This window comes from Elephantulus edwardii, unplaced genomic scaffold, assembly GCF_000299155.1.
Source record: "Elephantulus edwardii isolate Elephantulus edwardi_28Jun2011 unplaced genomic scaffold, EleEdw1.0 scaffold00095, whole genome shotgun sequence".
Classification (NCBI taxonomy): Eukaryota; Metazoa; Chordata; class Mammalia; order Macroscelidea; family Macroscelididae; genus Elephantulus; species Elephantulus edwardii.
Window position 1 is genome coordinate 11,683,412 of NW_006399845.1, and position 23,551 is coordinate 11,706,962.

At 44.0% G+C, this 23,551-nt stretch overlaps 1 protein-coding gene across 1 annotated transcript in view; it reads right to left on the minus strand.

The window, feature by feature from the left end:
- Positions 1–1,760: 1,760 nt before the first annotated feature.
- PSD2 (pleckstrin and Sec7 domain containing 2) overlaps positions 1,761–23,551 on the minus strand; it is a 36,480-nt gene continuing 14,689 nt past the window's right edge. Inside the window, exons 7-14 of the mRNA XM_006891170.1 lie at positions 13,453–13,542; positions 11,524–11,567; positions 10,342–10,532; positions 10,118–10,188; positions 9,565–9,722; positions 7,868–8,012; positions 6,934–7,077; positions 1,761–1,970 (exon numbers count right to left, since the gene is read on the minus strand). Of these exons, the coding sequence (XP_006891232.1) occupies positions 1,761–1,970; positions 6,934–7,077; positions 7,868–8,012; positions 9,565–9,722; positions 10,118–10,188; positions 10,342–10,532; positions 11,524–11,567; positions 13,453–13,542 (1,053 nt within the window). The remainder of the gene's footprint in view (positions 1,971–6,933; positions 7,078–7,867; positions 8,013–9,564; positions 9,723–10,117; positions 10,189–10,341; positions 10,533–11,523; positions 11,568–13,452; positions 13,543–23,551) is intronic.

Consider the following 23,551-nt stretch of genomic DNA (forward strand, 5'->3'; position numbering starts at 1 on the left):
ACATCTGTCCACAGCTGCTGGAGCCCACGCCTTGCTCTCCGACGACGCCACCCTCACACGAGGATGGGACGCTGACCTCCCAAGGCGAAGGACCTTTGAGACGGCGTGGAGGAAATACCCAGAGCTCTTGTATGTTGCCATATTTGCTTTTTCCATTTAAATGAACATTTACTGCCCTTGAGCAAAACGAAGGGGCCAGATGGTTGGAAGATAAAATACACTCAGCTGATCCAAGTGAAGTCATCTGGACTTAAATCCTTCTCTCCATGGACTCACACATGCCTCTCATCGAGTCTGAGTGGGCTTGTACATGGCAGACACTTAGTTCATAAAATAAGTAAACCTTACAACTAAGTATGTTACCACTGCGGCCAAATTGCCAGACCAACTATAGTAATCTATTTTAAAAATAGAAAGGATTTGCAGATCATAGTTGTATTGAGGGTACCATTGCCTCAAGCCCACTTGTCAAAGAAATGCTGGGTTTAAAGGATGCTAATCTGATGATAATCCCATGGCAAATTTCTCTGTACTTCTCAGAACTCTCCTTTCTGACAAGTGAAGGCAATATCAGCCAAAAAATAGTGAATAAAGTGTCATTCCACTTTTTCTCCAGATCAAGAACTCATGGCTTCCACAATCTTCCCCCTCTGGACATCTTTGGGTTCATTACCTAGTGGCTAATTGCAAGGCAGAATGTCTTTTATTCCTGTAGCAATAGGTCTGTACAAGATGCCACCTCTGGAGCTCAGAACTGGCAGCACCAATATAAAGACCAAAATATAAATAGGGCCATAGTTTCATCCTGTTCACTCCCTGGATCCCCTGTGGGACAGATGGGATGACACATACACTGTCTTTTTAGTCCAAAAGCAACAACTATAAGAGCAGTTAAGTCACAGGTCAGCCGGAAGAGGGAAAATAGGTTGTGGAGAGGTCCCAGAATCTGTGTCTGTCCTTCCAGAACATCACAGCCACCAGGGGCCAGGTCCTAGGCTATTTACTAGCAGGTAGGGATTGGAAAGTCAGTTTTCCTTTGTAGTTCATTTTTTTTAACTGATATCAGTTTTAATACCATCTTTAAAGGAGTCCCTTCTTTAAATTCTTATGTATATACACTTATATCTGTATAAAAAGAAAGTGATCATGGCCTCAATGGGTAGAAGGAAGGTATGCACACACACGGTTTGAGACAGCTTGGCACTGAGAAGAGTCATGCCCAGGTCCTGGATTATTGCAAAATGAGCCAGGGGGGACTGGGTATGGTTCCAGAATTTGGTTGGAGGAGGAGATGATGGTGCTGGTGGTCTGCAGACCTGCTGCTGATCATCTCAGAGGAAGAAGGCAGAGAAGAATGGGTGTCCAGACTGGACCTGGAGTTAAGAGCTGCCCTCAGGAACAAAGGAGATGAGAGGAGTTGGTTGATGAGGAGAGGAAGGACTGGGAAGATGACAGCCCTTCCAGCTTTTCCAGTGAGGTGGTATCTAGAGCATGCACAGACTGGCCTACAAAACAAGGCTCCACGTAGAGGGGGAAGCAAGGGCCAGGAAGAGAGTCTGAGGCCCAGAGATGCTCCATCATCTCTGAAGATCATCATCATGAATGGCATCTCCAGCCTCTAGGCTTGTGAAGCTCTACACATCCCTCTAGTTGCCCATCAACTGCCTGGAGCTTTGGCTGAGTGGCCTCTGGCTGGAACTGTGCTCACTGATTTCTGTGGAAGCATTTGTCTGCCTCCAGGACCTGCTCATTCACTCCAGCTAAGTGTCAGGTGCAGTGGCATCCTTTGTGGCTTTGCTGCCAGTCACAGGTCCATGGCCCTGACTGAGGGCAGGACTAGAGTGTGTCTTCCGGAGAGAAGGGTCATCCCCTTCCAGGGTAGCCAGCCGGGCCTCAATCCGATCTAAGTCATCTGAGCCCACTTTGATTTTCACAGCAAGGAGGTGAATATACATCTCATAACGGCTTTTCTGCAGAAGGAACAGAGAAATGCCATAAACAAAAGACAAATAACAAAGCGAGGGGACATTTCCACTTTATATAGCAAAAAGACTAATCCCCTTAATATGTAAAGAGATCTTCCAAATCAATAAGGAGATGAACAATGAAATGAAAACTAAGCAAAGGATATATGCATTAATTTTGCTCATAATTTTCAAATTGCAATTTAAAATAGTAATGAGAGATCATTTTTAAACCTATCTAATTAAACCAAACCCAAACCATCTCTCTGGCCACCAAGTCAATTCCCCTTATAGTAACCCTGTAGGGCTGAGAAGAACTGTCCAACAGGGTTGCAAGGCTATATAATCTTTATGGAACCAGATTGCCACATCATTCTACCCAAAAGCAGCTTGTCAGTTAATTGCCAACATTTTAGTTTGTATCCAAGTGCTTTAATCACTATACAGCTAAGGTCCCCTACAGGAGAAATAAAGCAATTTTTAAAAAATCCTCCCCCAAACTACCACTGGAATGAAAAGAAACCAAAATAAGGGAAAGAAATGCTGAAGTAAGAGAGCTGAACAGAAGACTTCAAAGGGCAGCTTGAGAAGATAAAACAAAGCTCCTTGTACAAGGAACAGAGTTAGAACCAGAAGAGAAGAACACACTCAGCATTTCTCAAGCTAAAAGAACTGAAGAATAAATTCAAACCTCAAGTTGCAATATTGAAGGGTTTTACAGGTGAAATCTTGAATGATGCAAAAAAAAAAATCAAAAGAAGATGGAAGGAATACACAGAGTCACAGTACCAAAAAGAATTGATCACCACTGAACCATTTCACGAAGTAGCATATTATCAAGAACTAATAGTACTGAGAAAAGAAGTCCAAGCTGCACTGAAGGCATTGGCCAAAAATAAGGTCCCAGAAATTGAGGGAATGCCAATTGAGGTGCTTCACTAAACAGATGCAACCCTGGATGTGCTCACCAGTTTCTGACAACAAATGTGAAAGACCTGGCCAACTGATTGTAAGATACCCATATTAATCCTACTTCCCAAAAGAGGTAATCCAGTACAATGTGGACATTACCAAACAGTGTTAATATCATAAGCAAGTAAAATATTGCTTAATATGATTTATAAATGAATGGTACAGTACATTGACAGGAAACTGCCAGAAATTAAAGTTGAACTTAGAAGAGGCCATGGCACAAGGGGTATTACCAACATCAGGAAGATCTTGGCTGAAAGCAGAGAATGCTAGGAAGATATTTACTTATGTTTTATTGATTATGCAAAAGTATTTGACTGTGTGGATCAGAACAAATTATGGCTAAGACTGAGAAGAACGGAAATCCCAGAACACTTAACTGTACTCATGCTAAACCTATACACAGACCAACAAGCAATTATCTGAATAAAACAAGGGAGCACTACATGGTTTCAAATCAAGAAAAGTATGTGTCAGACTTGTGTCCTTTCTCCACATCTATTCAATCTGTATACTGAGCAAATAATTTGAGAAGCTGGAGTATACGAAGAATATGTCATCAGGATTGGAGGTAATCTCATCAACAACCTGTGCGTTATGAAGATGACACAACCTTGCCTGCAGAAAGTTAAGACTTGAAGCACTTATTGCAGAAACTCAAAAACTACTTCCTTCATTATGGGTTATATCTCCTATTCAAAAGGGAAAGGGGAAGGGGATAAGGAGGGTAGGAAATATAGGTGGGGGAAGCTACAAGGCCAGAGAGATCAGTAGATGGACGATGGAGAAAGTGAAAGAATAGGCAAGGTGCAATGGGGATTTGATGAGATGAGGTGATAAGAAGCATCGGTCAATAGTAATTCATGATATAAAACACAATGTACATAAATGAAGTACAAAATATATGAGATTATATGATTAAAAGTTCTTTTTTAAAAATATGGGTTATAACTCAACATGAAGAAAACAAAAATCCTCACCACTGGACCAATAGTCAACATCAGGATAAATACAGAAAAGATTGAAGTTGAGCTGTCAATGATTTCATTTTACTTGAATCCACAATTAACACCCACAGTAACAGCAGTCAAGAAAATAAAAGACTTGTGGCATTGGAGAAATAAGCTGTGATGGATCTCTCCAATGTTCTAAAGAGCAAAGATGTCGGTGTCAAGACTAAGGTGCACCAGATCCAAGCCATGGTATTTTCAGTTACTTCTTATGCTCTGAAATTTAGACAATGACTGATATGACAGAATAAAAAGTAACGCCTTTGAATTACAATACTGGCAAAGAGAATGGAATATACTATGACTGTCAAAAGAACAAACCTGTCTTGAAGGAAACGCAGCCAGAGTGCTGCTTAGAGGCAAGGATGGTAAAAGTTCATTTCACTTACTGTGGGCATATTTTCAGGAAGAACCAGTCCTTGGAGAAAGACATTATGTGGGGAAAGGTCAACAAAATACAGGAAGACCCTCAGTGAGATGGACAGACACAGAGACTGCCACAATGGACTGGGGCACGGCAGAGATCGTGAGGGTGGTGCAGAACAGAGCAAGGTTCAGATCTGTGTTCAAACTGTCCCTATGCCTAACAGCAATCCCATCCCACTAGAGGGCTGCCCTCAGAGGCAGGGCTGGGGATGGAGAGTTCGCAATGCAGTGTAAAAGTATACTACAGGTATTCGCATATGTCCACACAGACACAGGCATGTGAGCCTCAGTTTCCCAACCAACGTGAGGTTCCAAGTGTGTCAATAATGCCTCACATGGGGTCCTGGAAGAACCAAGGAGTAAGGATCCAGGGGCCTGTTCCCACCAAGCTCTGCTATCTGAGCAAGACTCCACCCAGGCCTCGGTCCCCTCCCTCATGATCTGGGCAGAAGTGAGAAAGGTCAGGGAGCAGGATTAGGATCACAGCTCCTGCACTCCTTAACTGTATCACCTCAGGCAACTGATGTGACCTCTCTGAGATTCAGTTTCACCACATGCAAAACAGGGATAGTAACAGAACTAATTTCACAGGGTTATTATGCGAAATAAATCAGATGCTATAAGGGACATAAAGAGAACCACTCCCCACATACACATCAAAAACGTCCACTACAGCCTTTGCTGTCACTATGTCCAGGTTGCTCTCACTATTTTCTGGTGGTACAGTCTGCAGGACGAAGCTGTGCTGTTAATTTAAATGACATACCTCACTGACAGTTCAAATCCACCAGCGCCTCCCCTGGAGAATGATGGGCACGCCCTTTTACCGCTGTTGCTGTTGCTGTTGTGGGCAGTCAAGTCAGAACTGATCATAGCTGACCTTTCAGTGGGTTTTTAGAGGCAACAAATCGCAGGCAAGGAGATTGCCCATCCTTCTCCTGCAGAGCAGCTGGTGGATTCAAACCACGTGCCTTGGGGATTGCAGCACAGCTCCTTACAACTGGACACCCAGAGCCCTCTCCTGTACAATTTACAGCCTAGGAAACTCAGTGGAGGGTCAGCTATGAGTTGATTTGGACTCCACAGCAGTGAGAGAAAGAGATTTTGACAATGCAGGGAGAGTGGAACTACACCTTTCAAAGGTTATGAAGCCATACATTTCTCAAAAGATCTAGATCTAGCCTGGAATAAGTAAGATGTGTATAAAAGTTCAAAGAGGGACAAGAGGGTGGAAAATGGGGCAGAAGGGGGAATAAAAAAAATATCTATCCTGAAAACTTCCCTCTGCCTCCTCCTTTGACTAGATAACCAATGGAGAAATCTAGAGAGATTGGTGACCTCTTCCCTGCTCTGGAGGCCTCCTCGGTCTCAGCCTGTCTCTCTCCCAACTGAAGGAACTGGAGAACACAGAAATCTAGGGTCCAGAGAGGCTCACAGCACAGGTTCCACCCTCCATTTCAGGCTGGGCTGTGCAGGAACAAGGGGTAGCCTCTGGCCTCTCTTACTCCCTGCAAGACAATCCCAAATCCTGTCCTTAACATAGTCCTTACTTGCCGAAATTCCCTGTTCTTGCTCCACGAGGGCCTGTAGAAGCCCCAGCATGGTGACGATGAGGTCCCACACGCACCTCTGCCACAGTCCTTTCCACTTGGTCAGATGAAGCCAAAGGAGTTGCATCAGCCACTGGGAGGTTGGCTCTGCCATCTAGGAAACCTAGTGTCTCGGACCAAGGAGTGGGCCTCCCGGTACAGCAGAGGTGACAGACAGGACATATTCAAGTCTGCTGGCTGAAGCCTCCTGATCCTCCCACCTCCCTAGGCACTCTCTTAAGATCAGCTGGGTCTCCCCAAACAATGTTCATGACAAAAGGAGGAACTAAAACTCCTGCCATAAGGCTCCTCACAGGTCCAAGCTTTCTCTTGAAAATAAAATGAAAAATAAAAAATTGCCTGCTACCCTCCCAGATGAGCCTACTGGAGTCTGAAGTCGCAGGAAGGGAAGAGAACAGGATCAGACCAGGGGAGTCTGGGCTGCGACTGAGTGAGTGAGTGAGTGAGTGGGAGGTGAGTGGTTTCCGCCTTCTCCTCATCAGGTGATAGTTCGACATGCCCATTTGCAGGTCTTCATGGGACAGAACCAGGGCAGCGGGCAGAGAAATAAGATGGAAAGGAAGGAGAGCTTAAAAAGAGAGATGGTGTTGCTCAGCATGACAAACTTGTGGAGGAGGAAAATGAGATAAAGATGGAAGCCTGTGGATAGGCCTAGAGAAACGTACGGTGTCATCAAAGGCTGCAGAGAAGCCAAGGGTGCAAGGGACACTGCGGAAGGGAAAAAGTTGGGGAGAGGGGTGGCAGGGGTTCCGCAAAGCCCGCTGGCTGACTCAGTGAGGGAGAACTGTCTGCAGCTGAACTGTGCTGCTCATGACTTCATAAACATCTCACAGGAGTCTCCAAAGGGGCACTCCCCGGCTGTGAAATGTTTAACGTGATCTTGGTGGCAGGAAGCAGCCACTTCCTGTCGCCCCAACTCTGTTTTTCGGGCCCATTTCCCCAAGGGCCCACCTCAAACGTGAGATAGTGCTCCTTCAGCCGGTACTCCTCTGCCTCCTTGGACTTGACGCTCCGCTCAACGGGGTGACACCGATGTTCAGCCAGCTCTGCCGTCACCTGCCTCAACTTCTTCTCATGAGACCGCAGCTGCTCCTCCTACAAAGAGAAGCCGAGGACGATGAGGCAACTCTCAGAGCACCACAGGGCACGGTCTCATCCTGCTTTACCAGGGAAGTGAGGTCACTGAACCCACCTCACCAAAGGGCAGGTGGGACCTGGCTGGGGTCATCGAAAAGGTGGAGAGAGAGCCAAGCTCTGGCCTGGAGGGAACACTCCTCCCAGTGTCCCTTGCTCCCCAGCGCACATCAGCATCAGCTCTCCCCGCATCAGCACCAGCTCTCTTGCATCAGCACTGGCTCTCCCCCATCAGCATCAGCTCTCCCCACATCTGCATCAGGTCCCCCGCATCACCATCGGCTCTCCTCGGCACTCCCCAGCCAGCTCGGGAAGGAAGCAGCCCTCCCACACTTGTACGTGCATGTGCACACTCTCTGACACCACAGACTGTCACAGACACAGCATCTGTCTCTGTGTATCAGCACACACGAAGACAATCACCCAGGGGCCAGCCTGACCTCAGCACCCCCGAGCCTGATACGACACACACATTCTTTCACACTCATGGCTGGACAGACAGGGAGCCACAGACCCACAACCTCATCCCCAGGGATACACTCACTGGCAGACAAGCACACACACACCACCTCCCACCGCACAGCCAGGCCTCTGCAGTGTGAGGCCTCGGTCTTCCCATGAGGGTGGAGGAGAAAGAAGAACATCTCCCCTTCTCTGGTGTCCTTTGACCCAGAAGCAGGTATCCTATAAAAGGCTCTGGGGCAGAGGAGGCAGCGGAAGGGAGGCAGGGTCCGGATCCTAGAATTGGTACCTGGCAGAGGCGAGTGGTGCAGGAGGGCAGCAGCGGCCGACAGAACTTCTTCATGGAGCTGACGGCAGCCGGGAAGGCGGGGGCCGAGAAGATGGCAGCCACCAGGTTGATCCTGAGGATCCAGGACAGCATTTCTTCCTTGCTCCTGGGGACAGGAGAGGAGGGGAGAAGACACCAGCTTTTCACACCAGGGTTCCCTGTCCTCCACACAGCGCTTAGTCCACAGCACTAGGCCTGGCACAGAGAAGCACTAATAATAATGCCTTTTTAATGGACTCAAGCATATCAGAGATCGTTGGAATGGCACAAGGTAAGGCCAGGTTCAGATCTGCCACTCCTAAGGTTGCTATGAATCAAAGCTGGCTCGATAGCACCTACTAAGAAAAGCAACAAAGAGAGTAAGAGAGGCTGGGTGGTGAGCAGGCGCTCTGGCGGCATGGCACGTAGCGTGCTGCACTGCTAAGTAAAGAAGATTGTTGGTTCAAGGGAGGAGGATGGAGCAATCTCCTCCCAGTAAGCTTTACAGCCTAGGAAGCCACCAGAAGGTTGGGATGGGTCAGAAATGACCTGCAGACAGTAGGCTTGGTTTGGGTTTGGGAAGGTGAGCGAATGAGCAGGTGGGTGGCTGGATGGGCCTGGTTAGAAGTCTAGACAGAGCTCCCATTCTGTCCTAGTTCACAGGTAGGACCTGGATTTTCATGTGAAAATAAAACTGCCCTTGTCCAGAGCTATGGAGATAACAGCTCTGGCTAGTGAGCTAACAGGTCCTGGGAGTTAATGACCCTGAATGAGTCCAATAGCTCTGGAGATAAGAGCCTGGGAGCTAACCGGATGTGGAGTTATCAGGGTCTGGAGGCAACAAGTTCGGGAGCAAACAGGCTTTAAAGTTAACAGGCTCTGGAGTTAACAGCCTCTGGAGCCTTGGATCCAGGATCATGGAACTTGGAGCTAATAAATCCTGGAATGAATGGTCCTAGAGCTAATGGGCTTACAGCTACGAGGTCCTGGACTTGATGGCCCTGGAGCTACAACCTTGGAGCTTATAGGACCTGAAGCTAATGGTTCTAGAGCCAATGTCCCCAGAGCCACTGAGGCCAGGCAATCAGAGGCAGCTCGTTACCCCCTCCCCAGGCCCCCAGAACTTTCTCCTGCTCATGCCTCTGCCACCACCTCCACTACTACACTCAGCAATCAATGATCCTGTTACTTCATCTGCTAGTCTTCCTCTTAAGCGTATGTGAAACAATAAACCTCATCTCAAGTCACACAAGAATGGAGCTGAAAGGAGTAGTAGGAATGTTTCACCACTAAACTGTAGTCAGGGGAGTTTTTTCTGCCCATTCCTCAAACTTAAGTGAAGGATGATTCATAAAGCATCCATCTGCCCTGTTCTTTAAAGATTAGGAACTCTCTGGAGGGTCTATTCAAACAGCTGCTGGGCTCCATCCCTGGAGTGTCTGCGTCAGTAGATTTGAGGGGGACCAGGGTAACTGCTTCAAGTAAGTTCCAGGTGATGCTCAGGGGACCACCTTTTGAGAACAATTGCCTTAGGGAACTCCGGCCATTGCCTTGTGTCAAAGAAATGCATTTGCATTTGTGACTGATGAGCAGGAGAAGCTGAGGGTGTCACAGCTGGGGAGGGAAGGCGGGCCCTGAGCAGAGGATGGGAGTTGGGATGGGTCCTAGCTCCTACTTACGGGGCCTGGAAGAGGAAGACCCTCCAGTCGGCTGTCTTCAGCTTGAGCACATTGGACTTCTTGCTGTAGTCGGAAGCCCTGGTGGCCAGAGCATGATGCACACGGATGGCATTCTTCAAGTCGCCCTCTGACAGGGCCTTGTCAGGCCGGTACTCGTCCTGGGTGGGAAGCAGGGGATGGGCTAGCCTTGTCACCACTGACCAGACTTCCACTACTCTCACCATTCCTCCTTCCCCTCCAGCTCTCCATCCCTACAGCTCCTTCCATTCTGCAGTTCTTGCGGCTATGTGACCACCTCGATTTCAACACAATCATTGTAGGCACTCCTCCCAGCTCCCCAGAGGCCAAACAGGCATAACACTGGGTATCAACTGAGCCACTAGGCAGTTCAAAGGCCTCCAAGGTCCTGAGTGGACCTGAGTCAGATTTCTGATGTGGGAAGAACCCAGTAACTGCCCTAACCCCAGATCTTCCAGGACCCTCGAGTATCACAAGGCATGACTGGGGTTTGAACTGGCCCAACCTGGGCAGGGACTCTGGAATGGCCTCTCACCTTCTGCAGGTACAGGATGGTTCCTTTGAGCACCGCGTAGAATTTCTTCCAGCCACGTCTCCCTCGGGGTGCTGGAGAGGGGGAGCACTGGTAGTATGGTCTCAAGCACCCCTCCAATATTCCCCACCCTCCCTCCCCCATATGTCCACCTACGTGTGTGTCTCCAGAGGACCCCCCAGACTATCATCCCTCTCCGTGTCCCTTCCCCACGGCCTGACACCTACTCCTCTTGCCATCCATGTCAGCATGAGTCTTCCGGGTCAGCACACCGTGCTTGTAGGTGGTGGCGCTGAGAGCCTGTGGGACATCCAGAAAGGGGTTGCCACCATCCAGGATCCTGGTCACCTTCTTTGTGCCTGTCCCAAACTTGTCATCCACCAGCTCAGACAGTGATTTCCTCAGCTCGTCCTCATCACTAGGGAAGTACTAGGCCTGAGCACCACCTCCAGGGAGGCCTCGGCCCCACATTGTATTGCCCTCTCCCCACTCACCGCCCCTCTGGGAGTCAGGGGCAAAAGTAAAGGGCAGCCGTGAGTGGCAGAACTAAGGTTTTCATTCCAAACCATAGTTTCACACCCTTGACCCTCCCCTTAGTCTTCAGTTCTAACTCCTGACCTCTGATATTTATTTTATCTTTGACTTCCCAGCTCTAATCCTTAATCTTGATCACAAAGTTAGAGACATTATTATCTCCAGGTATCTTTCCCACTGCAGGAATCCTCTCTCCATCCCTGCCTTGAGTGTCCCAGCCCCAGTAAACCAGAGCCGGGCTACCGCTGCTCACCAAAACTCACAAGCACATGGTGGGAGGGACCAGCAGGTAGGACCTCTAAAGGCTGGGTACCCCGTGAGACCCCTGGTGGAGGAGTGACAGTTGTTGGAGTGGATTCCAACAATCCCTGCCTGGAGCCTCTACATGAAACTGAAGGCAGGCTACCCTGGAGAACACAGGGCAGGGAGGGGCGGGCACTTTCCCCAGGAGCTTGTCACAATGTCTCCAACTAGTAGGGTGGCCTAGTCATAACTCAGGCTACCACTTTAAGGATGTTCATAAACATCCTTAAACTTGCTAACTCCCAGGGGGGAAAGGCTAGCTAGCATCATTGGGAAGTATGGAGTGGATCAAAAGTGGTTGTGGACATCATGGCATTAAGGTTCAATCTATGCTACCATAGTAAAAACAGGTACACTTTTTAAAAAAAATAATCAAGACAGAAAATAAGATCAAAGGAGAACTCGACATTATGTTTTAAATCAGCTGGACAGAGTCACCAGGGATTTGAGTAGGGAGAAATCAGCACCTTGGAGAGTGGCAGGAGTGATGTCCTGACACACACATAGCCCCCAGACACCCTACATCCCAATGATTCGGTCTCCCCACCTCTATGCCCATGAGCACTACTCACATGGCCCATTCCAGCTTCTCATTCTTGATAGAGTTGTAAAGAGTCTGGGGAGAAAGGGGAAACAGAGAGAGGAACGAGAGGAATCCAGATGAAGAATCAGAGAAATCCCCTCCTAACTCAGTAGGGTCTGGTAGCTTAGTGAAAAGGAGCTGCACTAACAACCTAAAGGCACTCAGTTCAAATCTACAAGCTGTTCCATGGAAGAAAGATGGGCAGTCTCCTCCCATGCAGTTTACTGTCTCTGAAAAGCCACTGGAGTGTCATCTTTGAGTTGGAGCCAACTCAACACAACAAACCCAGTAATGTAAGGCAGAGCCTTCTCAGCCAGAGGGCAAAGTGAGTGCTTGATTTATACTTGTTTCTTGAATAGATAAACGAATGGGTGGGTGAGTGTGTGTATGGATGTATGGTATTTATTTAGTTATGAAATCATTTGGATTTTGTTTTCTCTAGGAAGCAGAAAGTGTTAAGAATAAGAGTGGTCCATCTTGCTCATCGTTGAGTTCCCAGCGGTCAGGGCTATACAATAAATGCTCAACAGGGTGAATCTATAGGAAGATGATAAAATGGAGAAATAGAAGGAATAAATAGTGGGAGATGAGTGGTTATATTGGGAAATACGGAAAGATGAAGTAATGAAGGATGGGGTGGTGGATGGAAGGTGGATGAGGAAGAGTTTCAGGTACATGCGTGGGTAAATGAATGAATGGATGATTCAATGTATAGATGGTGGTAGATGGGCTAGTGGGTAGATGGGCTAGATGACTGGATAGATAGATAGATAGATAGATAGATAGATAGATAGATAGATAGATAGATGAATGCATGAGTGAGTGTATGGGCGAATGTATATAGAAATGTGTGTGGAAGTATATGTGTGATGATAGGTGAATGGACAAATGTGTGAGTATACAGATAGGTAAATGAGTACATAATTTAGTGAGTAAGTGGATAGCTGGATGAATGCGTGCATGGGAAGAAGAGTAGGGGGTGGAGAGGATGGATGTATGGTTGGAAAAGTATGGTAAATGAATGAATTAGTAGATGTAGAGAGGTTAATAGGTGGGTAGCAGGACTGAGATCATTTGGTCTCACTTAGAAGCACATTCTTAAGGGAGCTCTGGTGGCCTAGTGGCAAGCTGCACTGCAATCCCAAAAGTATGTGGTTCGAATCCACCAGATGCTCCACTGGAGAAGGAGGGGCAATCTCCTCCTCTACCAGTAGGATCTGATTTGAAGGACACAAAAGGAAAGAAATACATTCTTCTTGATGGTGAAGGAGATTATTATAAGATGATGACAAAGATAATGTTCTCTTTTTTACTTGTAGGCTCTCTGTCCACTTCCAACTGTCCACTAGGCCTTACAAACTCATTAAGTAAAACAGAATTAATCACCTGTTCCTCTCTCTCCAAGACAGAAAACTAGCCAGGGTTTAGAAGTCAGAGTTCCACCCTGAGCTTCAATCACAAAAGAAACGCAGGTTCCCTTAATTCTTGCTGAGGTCAAACGCTCTATCCCTGATTCTCTTAATTCTTGATAATGTTGGAGGATGCATCGTCCTTTTCCTGTAGTGATGTTGAGGATGGTATAGTGACTTGGTGGCAGTGATTGCGTAGGTGGGAATGCTGGTGGTGATGTTGAACATGGTGGTGGTGGTGGTGGTGGCAGCTGTGACTATTGGTGGCAGTGTTAATAATTACCATGATAGCATTTAAAGCAACAGAACACTAAAAGTAAATCCTGCCTACCTCTCAGGGAGCAGGTAACAGTCAATCATTGAGCTCCATCGCCTCTCTAACAATATTCCCAAGGTATGATGATCCTCACCCAGTTTTAAGAGTAAGAAAAGTGAGGATTCAATGGAGCTGAAATCTATCCCCTCTCCACCTTCTGGCAGCACTTATAACACATTGTTACAAGAAATACCTTCAAGAGGTCTTTGGCAAAGTCTTGGCCATCATTCAGACGATCCAAATTGGCAATGAACTGCTGGCAGGACATCTTCTTCCCAATATTCTGCAAAGGAGAAATGGTTCTTCCTGAGAGTAAGGACGGCAGCTGGGGTGGCCTGCAAGCTACCTTCCCCCGTCAGAGAGGATAAGGTAACAACAAAGGTGATGATGAAAATAAAACTTGCTGAATTTCCCTCTCCCAAGAGTTCACAAATCATGTTCACATTCAAGATAATATTTGATTCTCAGCATCTTACTAGGTTAGGATTCTCTTGAAACCCAGGTGGAGTCAGGTTTGGATGAAGGATTGTAATAGTTGATGTTTGCCAGGTTCCATCTCTATTCCAGGCATTGTCTTAGGTATGCATTGTCTTAGTTCCTCCTCACAGTAAGGAGAAGGTAAAGTGATGTCATAATTATTCCCATTTTACACATAAGAAAACTGAAGTACAATAAGATAAGTAACATATCCAAAGTCACGCAGCAAGGAGGGAGAAGGACTGACTGACACCAAAACTTGTGCTCTCACCCACTACTCCATGTTAGCTCTCCCAAGGTAACACAGCACCAGGACTTGAACACAGGCCCCTTGGTTCCTAAGCAAAAGTTTTGTAATACACAAATGTTCTGTAAAGCCACAAATGTTTCACTTTCTCACCTACACAGAGGAGTGGCAAGATCTCTAAGAGGTTAATGAAATCAAGGAGAGCTTGATTTATGAAAACCAAGAATCAATTTCTACCAACACACAGGAGCTAGACTGACTAGAGAATGAAAGCAGATTACGCCAGTCCAGGAGGAACAAGCACCAGAAGATCTGGGAATGACTTCCCTCCCTAATTCTGGCTACATTTTTTCTTTTTTTTAACCACTTATAACAGAAAACTTCTAGCTCTCCAAGCCTGAGACCTGATATTAACTTCCAAACCTTCCATGAAGTATGCATGTTTGACAGAATACTGAGAGGCTTCATCCTTGTGAAAATGAAAACCCTTAAACAGTATTGTTTGAAGTACTTGTGTATGATGATCTGATTTGAGTTTGCTGTAAGGCAGTGGTTCCCAAGGTGTACCTACTATTGTTATTGTTGTTTGGTGCCGTTGAGTCAAACAGGATGCATAGCGACCCTATGAATGACAGATTGGAGCCCTGTCCTATCCTGTGCTGTCCTCACAGTCGAGTGTGACACACTCAAGCCCATTGCCACAGTCACTGTCAATCCATCTGACTGAGGGTCGCCTCTCTTTCACCAACCCTCTATCTTCTCAAGCATGATTGTCCCTCTCCAAGGAACAGGCTCTCCTGGCAACATGCACAAAATATGTGAGACGAAGATTTGTCTCCAAGGAACACTCTAGCTGCACCTTCTCTAAGACTTAGCGGTTTGTTCCTTTGGCAGGCTATGGGCTCTTCGGTACCTATCATTACATGGAAATTACATGCCCCTCCCCTCAAAAGGGCTTCAAAATACGATAAATTTGGTTACATTTTTCAGAATCAGTGGTATGCATTTAACAAGGAGAGCATTTAACATAAAGTTTTCAAAATTTATTTACCTTAGCATTATTTTGTAAAGCTTAGCTATTCACATCACATTAGACATTCACATACCATCAAGCATAATCCAGGAAACGATAATATAAGCCTTTGAAACTAGCTAACCAGCTATGAGTTTCAACACCTTTTTCGATAGGTAGGAAGAAAATATCCTGTTAATGTCCTTATATAAGTGTATGTCATGTATTTTATATATGCATGTACTTATACACTTGTGTGTATAAGTATTAGCTTTGCTTTTGTGCATTTGTAAGTATGAAGGCAAAGTTTATAATGTCTTTGATTTACATACACACTTGAACTGATTTCCCAGCTATCAGGCAAGAGTACAAACTAAAAAATACTAAGTCAATATGTCCAATGCTAGCATGATAGACATCACTTTTCTGTGAGTTTGCTTGTGTGTGTTGCTGTGATACTGGAAGCTATGCCACGAGTATTTCAACTGCAAGCAGGGTCACCCATGGTGGATAGGTTTCAGCAGAGCTTCCAGAGTAAGACAGACTAGAAAGCAGAACTAATAATTCACTTCTGTTCTAATGGGCCCTCAAAAAATCCTATGAATAGCAGCAAAGTATGGTGTAATATAGTACGGTAAAAAGAGATCGTAAGTTTGGAAGGCACCCAAATTACAACTAGGGAAAAGTTGTGTGGTGTTAAGACTTTTGAAAATGGCTTCTTTCTAGCTAGTGCCTTAGCCCCCTCTGGGGGCATGGAGTCCAGCTGCCTCAACTTCAGGCACCACTGAACAGCATATTCTACATCAACAGCTTTGGGACCAAAATAAGAGGGACAGCTGGGCAGACTAGGGAAAGACTCTGGTGAGAAATAACCTGATGAAGCCAGAGTTAAAGGTTTTGCTTGTAGGGCAACTGAAGGAAAAGCTGACTTGTTTCTGCCGTGAGACAAATACTTGTTTGCTGGATGTTTGAGAAACCACAGCCTTCTTGTATTTGTGCTGCTGGACTGAACCTGGACTTCCACCTGTTGCCTAAGAAGCTATCTGAATTAACTGAAGCATTGTGTCCTGCTGTTAATCTGGCTTGGGACAGCTGTTCACTAAACCTGGACTTTTCCTATGTGATATTCTTTTCCTCCCCCACCCCTTATTTCCCAAATAAATCTCGCAACTGTGAGTTAAGTCTCTGAGTCAATTTGAAACAAACATCAGACTCAGTGATTAGTAGAAGCAGGAGCACAGGGTGGTGGGGGGCCCTGTAAAACCTTGTAGCTATTTATTTGGCACTGTGGATATTATTGATGGGAACAATTCCCCTTTGTAGAGTTAATTGTGGTTCAACTCAGCTATCCCCATGTTATCTTTGCTCCTTTTACAGTTGCATTCTCAAAGTACAGTTTACATTAATGACATGAATAAAGATTTCAGCCAGTGAAGGTCTTTTATATGCTGATGGGACATGATTCAAAATGAGAAGAAACAGATGTAAACATTCATTAGTTATTGGAATAAGGAAAGTATGTTTCCACTAAAATTGGAAGTTGTCAGAAATGAAATAGAATGCATAAAGATCTATATCCTAGACATTAGTGAACTGAAATGAACTGGTATTGACCACCTTCAAACAGAATCATATGATCTACAGTACAAGAAATGACAAACTGAAAAGGAATAATTTCATATTCTTTGTCAAAAAGAACATATCCACATCTATCATGAATTAAAATGTTGTCAGTGATAGGATAATATCCACACACATATAGGGAAGACCTGCTGTTGTTTTTGTTGTTGTTGTTGTTAAGTGCCGTAGAGTTGTAGATGACGCATAGCAACCCTATAAACGAAAAACCTGAACACTTGTACAACTTTCTTTGTTTCCCCAAGTTCACAGAGTTTCTGGAGGCAAGCAATTTCGGAAGTGGATGCCACTCCTGCTTCCAAGCTTATTTTAATCAGAGAGCTCCACCAAACACTGTCTGGCATGGTTAATCATTATCGCATTTGACACATCATTGTCACGGTGTTCAGCTTCACAGCAACTACAAGTTACCTCTGTACAGCAAATGGACAGACCAGTGCTATACCACTTGGAAGAATGTATTAGAAGATAATATCCACACATATACAAGGAAGACCTGCTAATAGGTCTATTATTCAAATTTACACACCAATCACCAAAGCCTGAAATGGAGAAATTAAAAATATCTGCCTACTAATGTCACCTAGCTGTGACACTGTTGTGTCAAATGTGTTAATGGTTGGCTACCCAATGTGGACAGAGAGTGGGATGGAGCTCCCCGATTAAACCAAGCTTGGAAGGAGGAGTGGCAACCACTTCCATAATAGCTTGCCTCTGGAAACCCCATGAACCTGGAGAGAGGATGAAAGTCACCCAAGCGTCGAGGATTCTCCTTCATAGGGTCGCTGAGTCACCTGCGACTCAAAGCCACTTAACAACAACAACAACGTCACCTAGAGTGTATAGAATATGCAGATAAGATGCAGTAATAATAACTGGTGACTAGAACACAAACTTTGGAAGCTAAGATGGACTGAGAATTGGCAAACGTGGCTTTGGTTACAGAAACTAGGTCAGAGACAGCATGACAGATTTATTGCTCCCCAAAACATACTCATTGTAAATATCTTTCTTATAATTACTACAAAAACAATTTTATGTTTATGTTACAAAAACATAAATGGTGACATGAACATGGACATTGCAAAGTGGAATACGTAGGAATCAAATAGACCACATCTACAGAAAGAGATGGTGGAGAAGCCAAGTATCAGCAGTCAGAACAAAGCCAGGGGCCAACTGTGAAAATGGTCATCAACTGCTCATACACAAGTTCAAAATGAAGCTCAAGAAAATGAAAACAAATCCATCAGACCCAAAACATCATTTTTACTAAGTCACTTTTGTTCTTGTTTAGTACCATCAAGTTGGAACCAACCCATAGCTGACCCTCCAGCAGGTTTTAAGGTTTTGTTAATCACACAGAAGAAGAATGTCCATCCTTCTCCCTCGGAGCAGCTGGTGGATTCAAATCACATGCTTTTGGGTTTGAAGTGCAGTCTCTCACCATTTGACCAACAGAACTCCCTATGTACCAGTTAAATTTGAAGACCATCTCAAGAATAGATCTGTGGCACTGAACATTAATGACCGGCTATGTGATTAGTTGTGGGATGACATCATACACGAAAAAAGAAAAAGGTTATTAAAAAGGACAGGAGGGGGAGTTCTGGTGGCCTAGTGGCAAGAAGTTGCACTGCAATCCCAGAGGTGTATGGTTCAAATCCACCAGATGCTTTGCTGGAAGAGGAGGGGCAATCTCCTCCTGTACCAGTCAGGTCCAATTTGATGGTACACACACACACACACACACACACACACACACACACACACTCTTAATTAAAAAATAGGACAGGAGGAGTTAAAAAGACGAAAATAGACTTCAGAAGACTTTTAAAATTGCTCTTGCATGTTGAGAAGCTAAAGTGAAAGAAGAAATAAGAAAAGATGAAATTAGAGTTGAACAAAATATTTCAAAAAGCAACTAGGCAAGGCAAAGCAAGTATTATCATGAAATGTATAAAAACTTACGAGTTAGGAAAACATGCAACCACTATGAAAGGCAGTATGGCACTTTCTCAAAAAGTTGGAAATAGAAATACCATTAAACCCAGCAATTCCACTTCTGGGAATATATCCTAAAGAAACCAGAACTGCCACCCAAGCATATATATATGCACACCCATGTTTATTGCTGCTTTGTTCACAATAGCAAAGAGGTAGAAACAACCCAAGTGCCCACCAACAAATGAATGGATAGAGAAGCTATATTCACAAAATGGAATATTATGCAGCACTGAAAAACAACTCATGAAATACAACTCATATCAAATGGGTGACCATGGAGGACATTATGCTGAGTTAAATATCTCAGTCACAAAAAGACAAATACTGCATAATGCTACTGTTATAGAACAGGACTGATATGGAGGTTGGAGCAAAACAGAAAAAAAGGGATAAATAATGTACATGGCATTGAAACGGATGAGGGTGAGAACTGTATAAACGGAATGTATGAGTAGGTATTATTAGTATGACAAAAGTCCAGAATAAGAGTTGCATAGTAAAGTAGTCCAGGGTGGGGGAGGAGGGACTGTATAACAATGAAAGAACTTTTCTTCCAAAGAAAAAAGCAAACTGAGAGGGTGGGGGACAAGGAGGAAAACGTGCAACAATGGAAATCCAAGTTCTTTATAAACTTTCATTAAAATCTAAAGAAAAAAGAGAGTTAGAAAACAGAATGGAAGAATACTCTCGAGATTTCTGACACTGAAAGAATGGAAAAACAAATTTAAGCCTCAAGTAGTAATAATAAAGGACTATATGGGGGAAAATATTGAATGACACAGAAACATCAAAAGAACATGGAAGGAATACACAAGTCACTATCTTAAAAAAAGGATTGGTCAACACTGAACCATTTCAGAAAGTAGCATACAGTCAAGATCTGATAGTACTGAAGAAAGACAGCCAAGCTGCACTATAGACACTGTCAAAATTTAAGTTCCAGGAATTGACAGAATATCAATTGAATTGTTCCAACAAACAGACATAAGCCTTGACATACTCACTAGTCTATGCCAAGAAATTTGGAAAACAGTTAAGTGACCAGCTTACAGAAAGTGATCCATATTTCCTATTTAAAAAAAAAAAGATGATCCAACAAAATGAAGAAGTTGTCAAACAATATTCATGGAAGTAGAATATTACTGAAGGTTATTCAGCTGATAGTTTGAATCCACCAGCTGCTCCATGGGAGAAAGATGGGCAGTCTCCTCCCATGCAATTCACAGCCTCAAGAAACTCACTGAAAGGTCAGCTAGGAGTCAATTCTAACTCAGGAGCAATGAGTAAGTGAGTTGTTGTTAGGTGTCCTCGAGTGGAATATGACTCATAGAGATCCTAAAAACAAAAGATCTGAACCCTGTTCTATCCTGTGCCATCCTCACACTTCCTGACACACAAGAGCCCATTGTGGCAGTCACCATGTCAATCCACCTGATTGAGGGTCTTCCTCTTCTTCGCCAACCCTCTACCCTTCTCACCATCATGTCTTTCTCCAGGGAATAGCCCCTCCTGGGAATATGTCCTAAGTATGTGAGGAGAAACTAATGGCTGGAGCACTACATTGACAGAAAACTATCAGAAATTCATGCTGAATTCAGAAGATGCCATGGAATGAGGGATAACACTGCTGATGTCACAGATCTTGGCTAAAAGAAGAGCATACTAGAAACATGTTTACTTGTGTTTCATTGATTATGCAAAAGCATTTGACTATGTGGATGGTAATAAATTATGGATAATAGCTCTGACGGTGTTGTCATAAGGGAGTTAGTTGCACTGCAAACCCAAAGGCATATGGTTCAAATACACCAGCTGCTGCACCAGAGAAGTAAAGGCAATCCCCTCTCATGTTATTTACAGCCTCCAAAAACCAGCTGGAGAGTCAGCTATGAGGTGGTTCCAACTCAACAGCACATAATAAAACATTCAGTATTGCATTGGAAGTCTTAGGTAGAGCAATAAAGCAAGAGGGGGAAAAAAACATAAAAGGCATCCAAATTGGCAAAGGGGAAGTAAAATTATTTATACACTCCTTCATACAGAAAAAGAGCTCAGGTGGCCTAGTCCTTAGGGAGCTGAGCTGCTAACACAAAGGCCCTGCCCCTCTGGCAATTCAATCCTCACATGTGATTTACAGCCTCAGAAACCAAAGAGAGGGTCAGCTATGACTCAAACACAAGTCAGTAGCAAGGAGGTTTATATATCTGGGGTGTGTGTGTGTGTGTGTGTGTGTGTAGATACATAGATACAGAGATAAATAGATGAGAGAGATGATAGAGATAGATAGATAGATAGATAGATAGATAGATAGATAGATAGATAGATAGATAAGATAGACAGACAGGTACAGAGAAAAAGAATATCAAAGACTCAGTAAGATAAGTATTGGATAATGGGATGATTCTGCAAAGTTGTTAGGTGCCCTCAAGTTGCCTGCAACTCATAGCAACCCAATGCACAATAGCTCTGAACCCTACCTTAGACTGAGCCAGTCTTACAGTCCCATTATCTCAATTACTGAGTCAATCTATCTCATCCAGGGTCTTCCTCTCTTTCTCTGTCCCTCCACCCTTCCAAGCAGAATGTCCTTCTTCTCCAAGGACTAATCCCTCCTGGCAACAAGCCAGCAGTATATGAGATACAGCTTCAAAATCCTTGTCTCTAATGAGAAATTTGGTTTCACCCTCTCTAGGACAAATCTGTTTGCTCTCTTTGTAGTCCATTCAATGTTCAACACTCTTCTCTAGCACCACAACTCAAAGAGATTGATCCTCCTTTTTTCATCCTTAGTCATTGTCCAACTCTCTGATGCATTTTGCAGTAAATGTAAAGACCATGCATGGCCTAGATTAGGCATGCTTTAGTCTCCATACCAATATCACTGTTCTATAGCACTCTGGAGAGGTCCTTGACAGCAGACTTTTCCAATGCAATTTGTCTATTGATTTCCTGGCTACAAGTGCCAAGAGTGTTGACTGTGGAGCCAAGCAAGCTGAAATTGTTAACAACCTCAATCTCCTCTCCATCTATCATGATGCTGCCAATTGGCCCTGTGGTGAGAGTTTGTTTTCTTGATATTAAGCTTCAATCCACACAGTCCTTGACCTTCTTCAGCAAACACTTCAGGACCTCCTCATTTTCTGCAAGCAAAGTTGTATTATCTGCATAACGCAGGTTGTTGATGAGTCTTCCTCCAATTCTGATGCCACATTCCTCCTCAAAAAGCCCAGCTTCCTGTATAGTCTGTTCCACATATAGATTAAGAAAGTATGGAGACAAGACACATCCCCTGACGCACTCCTTTCCCAATTTAGAACCATTCAGTGTCTTCTTGCTCTGTTCCGACAAGTGCTTCCTGGTCCAAGTATACGTTGCACATGAGCACATCAGGTACTCCGGAATTTCCATTTTTCTTAAAGTTAGCCAGAGTTTGTTGTGATCCACACAGTCAAATGCCTTTGCAAAGTAACTGGGTACAAAATCAATATACAAAAATACAATCAGATTCCTCTACTGCAAGAAAGAATTCTTAAAAGGAAATCAGGAAAACAATGCCATTTACAATGTTACCCAAAAGATTAAATACTTATGGATAAATTTAATAAGACATACAAAAGACTTATATGAAGAAAACTACAAAACACTAATGATAAAAATCATTGCCATTGAGTCAGCGTCAACTGCCTCTCTAGTAGGTTTTCCAAGGCTGTAAACCACATAGAAGAGATTGCCCTTTTTTCTCCCTTGAAGCCAATGGGCCCTTTGAATCCCCACAGAGCCATGGGAAAATATATCATGTTCTTGGAAGTATTAACATTGTCTTAACAAAACTGCCATTGTGAAAATGGCAATACTATCAAAAGCAGTCGACAAATAAATACAAGGCAATCTTGATCCAGATTCCATCATCATTTTTTAAAGAAATAAAAAAAGGTAATAACCAACTTTATGTGAAAAATAAAGAGGTTTCAGAAAAACAAAGCACTTTCTGCAGAAGGAGAACAAAGTAGGAGGCCTTCCACTTCTTGCGCTCATAACCTACCATGCAGCCACGGTAATCAAGAAAGCTTTGTATTAGTACAGTGACAGACGCAATGGAATAGAACTGAGAACCCAGAAGTAAATCCATTCTCTTATGGACAACTGATCTTTGATGAAGATATGAAATCTATTAAATGGGAGCCTCTTTAACAAATGGTGCTGGCAAAACTGGATGTCTATTTGCATAAAAATGAAAGAAGGTCCATTCAAAATTCAAAATGGATCAAGCAGTTAGGCATCAAACCTAAGACTAAATATCATCAAAAATAAAATATGGTAAAATTAAGATCCTTATCTATGGCATAATAGACTAGCAAGTGTAACTGAAAATGCCTAAGCAGAAGAGGGTAAATTGGATGATTCTCTCTCTCAATGTTGCTGAGTTAGAACCAACTCACAGCTGATCCTCCATTGAGTTTCTGAGCCTATAAATCTCACAAAAGGTTGCTGAAATCAGCTTGAGTGCAGCAGAAATGGCAAGGATGGCACAGGAAAGGGCAGGGTTCAGATCTGTTCTTCATAGGGTAGCAATGAGTCGTACTCAACTCGACGGCACAAAAAATAACAATACGCATCAAAAGAAGATTCTGAAAGAGTAAAGAGAGAATTTATAGGTTGAGAAAAATATTTGGAATGACATATCCGGTAAAAGGATTTAGCCCTAATATTTATAGAAAACACACCACAACAATCTAATTTTTTAAATGGGTAAGAGTACATGAAAAGACAGTTCATCAAAGAGAATATACAGATAAACAAATTTAAAAATGCTTAAGATCATTCAAAAACTCAAATTCACTGCTAGGAAGTCAAAACTGACTCCTAGCTAACCCTCCAGAAGGTTTTTAGAGGCTGTAGGTTGCACAGAAA